This window comes from Crocuta crocuta, unplaced genomic scaffold (assembly GCF_008692635.1).
Source record: "Crocuta crocuta isolate KB4526 unplaced genomic scaffold, BGI_CrCroc_1.0 scaffold547, whole genome shotgun sequence".
Taxonomy (NCBI): Eukaryota; Metazoa; Chordata; class Mammalia; order Carnivora; family Hyaenidae; genus Crocuta; species Crocuta crocuta.
Window position 1 is genome coordinate 41,517 of NW_027527947.1, and position 11,723 is coordinate 53,239.

General features: G+C 33.1%; 1 protein-coding gene across 1 annotated transcript in view; it reads right to left on the bottom strand.

Annotated features, from left to right (window-relative positions):
- Window positions 1-6,942: 6,942 nt before the first annotated feature.
- The window catches only part of LOC144221929 (uncharacterized), a 52,040-nt gene continuing 47,259 nt past the window's right edge, over window positions 6,943-11,723 (bottom strand). The window contains exon 2 of the mRNA XM_077752424.1: window positions 6,943-7,004. Within this exon, the coding sequence (XP_077608550.1) occupies window positions 6,986-7,004 (19 nt within the window). The 3' untranslated portion in view covers window positions 6,943-6,985. The remainder of the gene's footprint in view (window positions 7,005-11,723) is intronic.

Below are 11,723 nucleotides of genomic sequence, written 5' to 3' on the forward strand. Positions count from 1 at the left end.
CACAGACTTAATATAAGTACTATAGCTATTAAACTTCTAAAAGAAAACATGAAAAAATTTAGTGATTTTAGGCCAACATTTCTGATACAACACACACATATAAAGCATAAAAGGAAATTTTATGAACTGATCTTGATCAAAATTAAAAATTTCTGCTCTTCAAACACTGTTTATGAAAAGTAAAAGTTAAAACACAAAAAAAGAGAAAATATTTTTAAGACATATCTGGTAAATGACTTATATCCTGAATATAAACAAGGCTAACAACTCAGTTATCAAATGACAACCTAATTTCAAAATGAACAAAAGATTTGAAAAAAAATCTCCCAAAATGTATCGATGTCAAATATGCAAATGGAGAGGCTAATCACCATTTGTTATTAGGGAAATACAAATAAAATGCAAATGAAGACTACAAAGAAAAACCAGAGGCATGCCCACCAGAATGCATAAATTTCTAAGACTGACCATGCAAAGTGCTGACAAAAAGGTGGAGGAACTGAAATTGTAATAGAGGAAATACAATATGTTATAATCCCTTTGGAAAACAGTTTAATAGTTTCTTTAGAGATTAATTACCACATGAGGAAAAAAGTAACTCTGTGGTGGAGGAACAAACACTGCTTTCCTCATGTGACCAAACTTAACATTAGTGCTAAAATAAATTGAGAGAGAATATTATTGATATGAATATGACAAGAATGGCATTTTAGTTATATGGTATTTTACCCAAGACATAACCCCTATGTAATAACAAGCAAAACACCAGACGAATCCAAATTAAAAGACATTCTACAAAATACCTGACCAATAGGCCTAAAGACTATGAAGATCATGAAAAACAAGAAGTCAAAAAACAGTCACATTCTAGAAAAGCTTAAAGAGAATGATAACTATATGTAATGTGGTAGCCTGGATAGAATTCTGAAATAGAATAAGACATTAGATAAAAACTAAGGAAATTAGAATAAATCATTTACTTTAGTAGATAACAACATATATTCCTCTTCATATTTTTGTGACAAGTGTACCATGGTTATGTATTACATGACCAATAAAGAAAACTAAATGAAGGGTACACAGGAATCCTCTCTATACTCTAGTCATCTTTTCCATAAATCTAAAACTAATCTAAAATAAAAACTTTATTAAATATAGAAGGCACCATATGACCTAGCATATGACTCCTAGGTACTTATCCAAGAGAAATAAAAGCATATATCTAAGGAACGCCATTAGGTGAATATTCACAGCATCCTTACTTCTAATAGGGAAAAACTGGAAACAAATAAAATATTAATCAAAATATTAAATCAAAAATATTGTCTATATTTATATAATGGAATACTACCCAGTGATACAAAGGAATGAATCAGTGATATAACATGAATCCACATCTCTCCCAAAAAAACATGAATTACATATTTCCATTTTTCAAAAATTCTGAAAAATTCAAAATAATCTATAATGACATCAAGCAAATCACTGTTCAGTTTGAGCAGGGGATGATGGATACATTACACAGGGGTAACAACAAAACTTTCAAGGTTTATTACCTTAATAGTGATAATGTTTTCATTGATGATTAAACTGTCAAAACTCATCAGACTATATACAATATATGAGCAGTTTATTATACTTCAACTATACCTCCATAAAGTTATAAACAATAAATGACACAGTAAGTGTTCATTATTTTATCAGGTATTTCTACATTCATTCTTTTGCCATTTGTGGTAGACTAGATAATGACTCCCCAAAAGATATTAAGTCCTGGGAAGGTTAGTTTATTTGTAAAAGAGTCTTTGCAGATGTTAAGGTCAACTATCTGAAGATGGGAAGTTCTCTTGTTTTATTATTTTGAGCCCTAAATACAATCACATATACCCATCTGTAAGGGAGGCAGAGGGAGATTTGAGAGAGACAAAAAAAGATGTGACCATGGAGCCAGCCATCTAAATGACAGAGACTCAAGCCAAAGCATGAGGAGCTGAAAGAAACAAGGAATGAAGCATCCACCAGCCTCCAGAGAGAGAGCTTGCCTTGATATAGATTCAGAAACTGATGTTGGAATTCTGGTATCCAGAACTATGCTAGGATAATTTTCTGTTATTTAAGGCCGTCAGGTTTGTGATAATATATTATAGCAGCCACAGGAAATTCATATAGTTAACCCTTTTCAAAGATTTAAATAGACTTTCTATTCAGAAATGTTTATTTGCTTGTTTCTGTTATTTTTTTGTTGTGAGTTCTTTTTAAAAAAATAAGTGTCCCAACCTTCTCTTTTGAATTTAAACTCTGAAATTTAGACTATGAAACCTACTACCCCCCAGTTTTCCCATCTCAGTTGGTACCAAATCCATCAATCTGATTACTTATGCCAAATTTTTGCCAACATCCTACACTCCTCTTCTTCTCAGAACTAACACCCAGTGTTTAGGGGAATCTACTTAGCTCTACCTTCAAAGTATATCCAGAATATGACCATATATTACTATATGTATCACTACTATGAATTTGTCCAAGTCACCATGGTCTCTCAGTAGAATTAGTAAAATAACCTCCAGTTTTTCCTGCTTCTATCCTTACTCTAGTCACCCAGAAATAATTATCTTCTTAAACCATGAATAAGATCAAGCCAGTCATCTGTTTAAAATGTTTCTCAATTTCCCTAAAAATAAAAGCAACGTCTTTACCATGGCCTACCTAGAAGGCCATACTTGATCTGGATCTCCTTTCATTTTTCTAATCTCCTCTCTACTGTTCTTCCATCCTTCCTTTATTAAATCTCAGCCACATTGATCGCCTAGCTGAACTAAAATGCCCTGCCTGAAGCTTTTGTTCTATTTGCTTTACCTGACATGTTTTCGGCCTTCGTGTAGTTCCAAGTCTGTGCTAAAGTTTCAAATTTACAATGCAGTCTATCCAGAGAGTCTATTTAATAAAACAAATACCCCCACAGCTGTCATGCTTAATTCCCCTTACCTTACTCTTCTTGTTTATTTCCCATAACATGTAGAACCTTTTTATAAACTTTCTAATTTTACTCATTCACTACATTTATTGCTCATTGTATCACTGATACTGAAAGGTAAGCTCCTTGAACATAAGATTTTTTGTCTCTTTTTTTACTGATGTATCCCAAGTGTGCAGAACAATGGATACATCAGAATGGGCACTCAGATACTTACTGGATGAGTAACTTAATAAATATGTTAACTACCATTAAAGTTAAAGCTAGTTCTCTGTATTTATTCTACTCTGAATAAAGTATTATGATGAATGAAGGATCTGATAATATTTCTTGACTGTGAATTTATACGAAATTAATTGTCCTATAGCTCTGGTCAGCTCATATACAAAATGAACAAGCTTGTTACTCAACAGAATGTTATTTGTATGGATGTCACTTCACATTATGTTGAAAGAAAAAAAATTTTCATCATTCTGTTGTTTGAAAATTTGGACGCAAATTTTTTTCAGTATGTCACAATAGCAAAATTGTTCATCTTTTCAAGTTGAAGGATTGGAGCAGCAACTTGCTAAACAATGGTGTGAAAATGTGAGACAACCAATAAACTTCCAAAAAGTTTTTCTTCACTGAAGGAAGTACCCTAAAATATTAGAAAATCTTCTGACCTCACTTTCTTATACCATACACAAAAATGAACACAAAGTGGATTACGGATCCAAATGTGAGACCTGAAACCACAAAAATTCCAGAAGAAAGCACAGAAAGTAAATAATTGCTCTGATACTGGCCATTGTAAATTTTTCTTGATAAGTCTTCTGAGGCAAGGGAAACAGATGAAAAATAAACTATTGGGACTGTCAAAATAAAAAGTTTCTGCACATAAAAGCAAATAATCAACAAAACTAAAAGGCAACCTATAGAATAGGAGACGATATTTCCAAATGACACATCAGACAGACATCTATAAAGAACTTATAAAACTCAACACACAAAAAAACAAACAATCCAGTTAAGAAATGGGCAGAAGACATGAATAGACACTTTTCCAAAGAAGATACACAGATGACTAATGAACCATGAAAAGATGCTCAACATCACTCATCATCAGAGAGATACAAGTCAAAACCATGATGAGATATCAACTCACACATGTCAGAATGGCTAAAATTAACAACATAGGAATCAAGAGCTATTAGCAAGGATGCTTACACTTTTGGTAGGAACGAAAACTGGTACAGCCACTCCAGAAAACAGTAAGGTGGTTATTCAAAAGGTTAAAAATAGAACTACCCTATAAACCAGCAATTGAATCACTAGGCATTTACCCAAAGGATACAAAAATACTGATTAAAAAGGATACAAGCACCCTGGTGTTTATAACAGCATTACCAACAACAGCCATATTACAGAGTCAAAACATCCATGGACTGATGAATGAATAAAGAAGATGTGGTGTATATATCTACTATGGAATATTTTTCAGCCATCAAAAAGAATGAATCTTTTCATTTGCAACAACACGGATTGAACTAGAATGTATTATGCTAAGCAAAATAAGTCAGTCAGAGGAAGACAAATACCAGATGGTTTCACTCATATGTAGAATTTAAGAAAGAAAACTAATAAATACAGGGGGAGGGGATAAAGAAAGGGAGGAAAACCATAAGAGATTTTTAATTATAGAGAATAAACTAAGGGTTGCTGGAGAGGAGGTGGACATTGAGGGTGGCACTGGTTATGATGAACACTGGGTATTAAATGTAAGTGATGGATCACTAAATTCTACTCTTGAAACCAATATTGCACTATATGTTAACTAGAATTTAAATAAAAACTTAAAATATATGTACATATATAAAGAACTTATATAAATCAACACACACAAAAAAAAACCCCAAATAATCCAATCAAAAATGGGCAGAAGACATGAACAGACATTTCTCTAAAGACATATAGATGGTCAATAAACACATAGAAAAATTCTCAACAGCACTTATCATGAAGGAAAAGCAAATCAAAACCACATTAAGATAATACCTCACAACTGTGATAATGAGTAAAATAAAAAAAAAAAAAACAAGAAATATTAGATGTTGGCAAGATGTGGAATAAAGGGAACTCTCGTGCACTATTGGTGGGAATACAAACTGTTGCAACCACTGTGGAAAACAGTACAGAGTTTCCATAAAAAGTTAAAAATAGAAGGGCACCTGGGTGGCTCAGTTGGTTAAATGTTTGACTTTGGCTCAGGTCATGATCTCATGGTTCGTGGGTTCGAGCCTCACATCAGGCTCTGTGCAGACAGCTCAGAGCCTGGAGCCTGCTTCTGATTCTGTCTCCCTTTCTCTCTGCCCCTCCCCACACTTGTTCTCTCCCTCCCTCTCTCTTTCTTTCTCTCTCTCTCTCTAAAAATAGACATTTAAACAAATTTTAAGTTAAAAATAGAATTACTATTACCTTTCTGAGTATTTACCCAAAGAATACAAAAAAAAACCTAATTAAAAAATATATTTGCACCCCTAAGTTTAGGCAGCATTATGTACAATAGCCAAATTATGGAAGCATTCCAAGTATACATCAATAGATGAATGGCTAAAGAAGATGTCCTCTACACACACACACACACACACACACACACACACACACGAAAATTTCTTGGGTGTAAAAAAGTAATGAAATCTTGCCATTTGCAACAACATAGATGGATCTAGATAGTATAATGCTAAGTGAAAAAAGTTAATCAGAGAAAGAGAAATAGAATATGATTTCACTCATATATGGCATTTAAAAAACAAACAAATGAACAAAGATGAAAAGAGACAAACCAAAAACAGACTCAACTCGAGAGAACAAACTGATGGTTACCAGAGGAAGGTCAGTGGAGGAATGGATGAAATAAGTGATGGGGATTAAGAGTACATTTAGCACAATGAGCACTGGGTGATGTATAGAATGGTTGAATCACTATATTGTAAACCTAAAGCTAATATAACACTATATGTTAACTATACTGGAATTAAAAGTAAAATAAAATTTTTAATTAAAACGTTAAAATAAAGGAAATCTGCTGACCTCTCTTAAATAATTTTATGACCACTTACTTGACACAAATACACACTGAAATGTAAATTACCCCAGGGAGAACTATTGGAATTTAATAATATGTGTATTTTCATGACAGTGAGAAATTGTTCTCAATGTTCTGACAAGCACATTTGGAACAAAGGCAGCAGGACACAGTACAGTGCACTTTAAAATTCTATAGTAATTCAATATAAAATTATTAGACATCTATAAATATTACTCTGCTTGTGAAGTAACAGACATAATTAAAAGTTGTGGGACTGAATGACATGCTACTTTCCATTGCCTTTTCATATTTTGGGTTTTTATATGCAATTCTTAAAATATGTTTTTAAAATGTTTTAAAAAGGGCTATGGAGGCATTATAATCCTTTTTAACTCAGGTTACTATCACTGGAAATCCTAGGCTACCAAAGATTCCTCAAGGTTTTGGGCTGAAAATATAAATCATATTTTTACTTCTTTCTGCACTGTACAGTACCTATATTGAGCCAAACACATAGTTGATATTTAATAAATATTTATTAAATAATGAGTAATGATAGTTACCTTGACATATAACTGAATTTCTTAACCTTAATAATACCTTGCATGACTTCTTGAAAAATGAGATTTTTGTTCCAAATAGCTGCTTTTAAGTGCCTATTGCTTTAGGGCAGTTCTACTTAAACTACCATTCACATCAGCACACTGATTAATCCCATTAACACTCCATCTATCCTTTTGCCAAAATTGTAGTTCTCTTTTATCAAACATATAAAGGCAATTACAGTAAATGGCTCTATCCATTTATATCAGTGATTTTACACATTGTTCTACCAGTATTAAATAAGGTGCCATCTCAATATTTAATTTTTCAATAAATTTTAGGACAAATAGACTTACTGTAACTTCAAAGTAGAGGCGAAATCTCTTGATACTTAATCTTCAATTCAATGTCTTTTTCCTAAGGATGAGAGTTAAAAAAATGACAAACATTGTTTAGTATGCTGGATTGAATCATTTGCACCAAAACTTCATGCTTTTCCTGGAATCTCAGAATAAAACCTTATTTGGAAATAAAGCCATTGCATATGTAATTGATTCAGTTAACATGAGGTTTATACTGGAGTAAGGTGGGCTTTTACCAACATGACTACTGTCTGCTATCCTTCGAAGGGGAAAAGAGACACAAAGACAGATGCACAATAAAGACAACTATGTGAAGACAGAGGGAGTATGGAGTGATGCATCTACAAGCCAAAAAGCAAGAATTGCCTGCAACTACCAGAAGGTAGGAAGAGACAAGAAATCCTCCTCCCCTAAAACTTCAGAAAGTGATAACACCTTTGTCTTGGACTGTCAGCCTCCAGAACCAAGAGAATAAACTTCCTTTGTTATAAACAACTCAATTTATGGAACTTTGTTAAGAAAACCCCAGGAGCCCAATACACTTAGTTTTTGCTTAATCAATTTATGTGCAATATGAAAATCTATTATTTTCATGGTCACCCCCTCCAACAACCCCAAGTCAATGAGAAAATGGATGTTTTAATGCTTTCTATTTCAAGGAACATGGCACACATTTTGGAAATGTCTGTGACTACACTTCAGTGATTAGTCACTTCAAATCTGAGACACAAAAGAAAATTATTTTATTAAAAAAACAGGTTTATCTATAAATGTTTATATAGAAATGCTTCCATATGTGAATATTTGAATATATAAAACAATTCAAATTTAAATTTAAAAATATTTGAAAAACTTTTCCTTTTGAGGATTTATTAGTCACAGAGACTGAGGTCCTCTGAAGGTAATGAATTGATGATTAGTGGGTTAAAAATTGAAAATTCCAATCTGGATCAAGAGTTTTAATGCAATATTTTACATAATAAATAGGCTCTCATGTTAAGAAGTGGACATATCGCTGTACATTATTTTCATACTTTTCCAATATTTATTTCATCGCTCTACAAATAATGTAGTCACCCTACCTACAAGTCACTTTCCTTACCTCAAAAACTATGTTTTCAGCCTAGAAAACTAGCTTTGAAAAGAATGGATAAAATATGTTGGCAGACATTATCCTGTCCATGAAAATATCTTTTTTATATACTCACTCCATAAAAAATATAGGGAAAATGAATTCTACTTTAATAAGATAAACTGGTATGTGTGTGTATGCATGTCTGTGTGTGTGTGTAAGAAACACTGAACAAAAGACTTTGTTCTCTGCTCTAAACAGAACAGAAATATTGATTTTTCATCACTCAATCCAGAAGGTCCAACAGTGCTGGAGAATTTATAGGCCATAGAGGGGAAACTAAATGATTATAGCTATACGATCATTTGCATTGAATTATTAACTAATAATTACTAATTTCCCACCATTACCTCTAGTTATGCAGGAAATTGTGTTTTTATTGTCCTTCCTTATCTAATAACTAGGTATTTTTTTCTTTTAGTGTTTTATTTATTTCTGAGAGAGAGAGAGAGAGAGACAGTGTGGCCAGGGGAGGGTCAGAGAGAACGGGAGATACAGAATCTGAAATAGGCTTGAGGCTCTGAGCTGGCTGTCAGCACAGAGCCTGACACGGGGCTTGAACCCACAAACAGTGAGAAAATGACCTGAGCCGAAGTCAGATGCTTAACAAACTGAGCCACCCAGGCGCCCCAATAACGAGGTATTTTGAGTTGCTTTGTGATTTGTACATTAAAAAATCATCCATGTGTCCTTGTGTTTACTTCTGTCCTATCAGTACACATCTCTCCTACTTCTCGAATTCTGGACAAAAGAGGTAGTAGAATATGCTAAGAAATATGGTGAAAAGAGTGAATTAGTGGAGACTGGAAGTAGAATCCCTGGTAGGCTTAAAGAAGAAAAACATCCAGGTTGTCATCCTGTAATCATTTTTCTTTGTTATATTTTATCCATGGATAGTATTCATCTAATACTCCAAAAAGNATTGCTCTGTGATTTGTACATTAAAAAAATCATCCTAGTGTCCTTGTGTTTACTTCTGTCCTATCAGTACACATCTCTCCTACTTCTCGAATTCTGGACAAAAGAGGTAGTAGAATATGCTAAGAAATATGGTGAAAAGAGTGAATTAGTGGAGACTGGAAGTAGAATCCCTGGTAGGCTTAAAGAAGAAAAACATCCAGGTTGTCATCCTGTAATCATTTTTCTTTGTTATATTTTATCCATGGATAGTATTCATCTAATACTCCAAAAAGTTTTTTAAACTTTCAACACTATAATACATTATTTCTTATTTCTGTGCACAATATTATATTCTTACCTTAATTCATTTTTAATCAATTTTAAATCATGTTGAATAACAAGTTATATTTAGCTATGTCTTTGGTTGTCCATATTTGGCACGATGACTCTAGACCAGTAATGGGAAACTCACAGTCACATAATTCATGCTTTTATAGGTTATCTCTCATTGATTATAATGTGTTCTTTTCTCGCATATCTTTTAAAATAACAGTGAAATTAAACTGATATTGTGTACATACTATTTATAACCAGAACAAAAATGATTGAGCTGGATTAAGATTTCATTTTTAGGTACAAATCTGAAATTAGATATAAGTTAAGAGAAGTAATATAGGAGAAAGTGGTGTGTGTAAAATTACAAAGTGGCATTTTAGAACTCCCCTGGAAAGCAATCCTGCCCTAGACTCTGTTTTGTTGGGAGAGTTTTGATTACTGATTCAATTTCTTTACTGGTTTTGGGTTTGTTCAAATTTTCTATTTCTTCATAAATTGCTAATTGCAAAAGTTTGTTTTAATAATGATTGCAAATACAAATGATACTAAACCTGTGGTTAAAATATATTTTGGGGATGTGTTGGTTTATCAGCAATTTTCAGGATATGATATTCTTAAGCATTAACTAATGATTTATTTATATATGTTATGATTGCCAAATTAACAAAAACTTGTCTATTAAATATGTATGTGCTTTCCTAAACTTTATTTTAGTTGATGCAAAACATTTCATTGGATATACTCTGTAAAGCCTACTAGAAAATCTGAAGCAATTCTTTCTACAGAAATGCTTGCTTTTTTAAAATCTTGAACTAATGCCCCTCCTGTATAATAAAAGTCTTTATATATTAAGAAAATTTTACAGAGAAAGTTTGTAAAGTGTGAAATATAGTATTCTGTATTTTTAGATTCTGTTGCTTGCTATTAAACACATATTTGCTTTAAAATGTCTTTCTTTTATGCTGGAAGCATAGGGTAAATATAGGTTGAATTTTTACCTAGTAAAAAGTCACATCTCTCATAATACAACTGTCTCTATTAGGTGCAAGTGTGCCTCAGTCTAGGAATCTTAAAACTCAGTTGGTGTTGGGAAAACTGGACAGCAACATGCAGAAAAATGAACCTGGACCACTTTCTTACACCATACAAAAAAACAAACTCAAAATGGATGAAAGACCTAAACATAAGACAGGTAGCCATCAAAATCCTAGAGGAGAAAGGAGGCAAAAACCTCTTTGACCTTGGCTGTAGCAACTTCTTACTCTACACATCTCTGGAGGCAAGGGAAACAAAAGCAAAAATATTCAATCTCATCAGGATGAAAAGCTTCTGACATCAAAGGAAACAATCAGCAAAACTGAAAGGCAACTGATGGAATGGGAGAAGATATTTGCAAATAACATATCATATAGAGTGTTAGTATTCAAAATCTATAAAGTACCTATCAAACTCAACACTCCAAAAACAATCAAGTGAAGAAATGGGCAAAAACATGAATAGATGATTTTCCGAAGAAGACATTCAGATGACTAACAGACACATGAAAACATACTCAACATCAATCATGATCAGGGAAATACAAATCAAAAGCACAATGAAACACCACTTCACACCAGTGAGATTGACTAAAATGAACAACTTAGGCAACAACAAATGTTGACAAGGGTGTGGAAAAAGAGGATCTTTTTTGCACTGCCAATGGGCATGCAAACTGGTGCAGCCACTCTGGAAAACAGTATGAAGTTTCCTTAAAAAATTAAACATAGAACTATCCTGTGACCCAGCAATTGCACTACTAGGTATTTACCCAAGGGATACAGGTGTGCTGTGTCGAAGGGGCACATGCACCCCAATTTTTATGGCAGTACTATTGATAATAGCCAAAGTATGGAAAGAATCCAGATCTTCACTGACAGATGGGTGGATAAAGAAGAGGTGATTTATATACAATGGAGTATTACTCAGCAATCAAAAAGAATGAAATCTTGCCATTTGCCATACTACGTGTATGGAACTAGATGGGATAATGCTAAGTGAAATTAATCAGTCACAGAAAGACAAATATCACATAACTACACCTATATGTGGAATTTAGGATCCAAACAGATGCACATAAGGGAAGAGAAGCAAAAATTATATAAAAACAAGGAAGGGGACAAAACATAAGAGACTCTTAAATACAGAGAACAAATTGAGGGTTGCTGGAGGAGTATTGGGTGGCAGGATGTGTCAAATGGGTGAGAGACATTAAGGAAAACACTTGTTGGGATGAGCACTGGGTTTTATACATAGGGAATGAATCACTGGAATCTACTTCTGAAATCATTATTACATTATATGTTAACTAACTTGGATGTTAATTAATTAATTAATATGTTTTTTTAAAAAAGTCATTGACTTGATGAG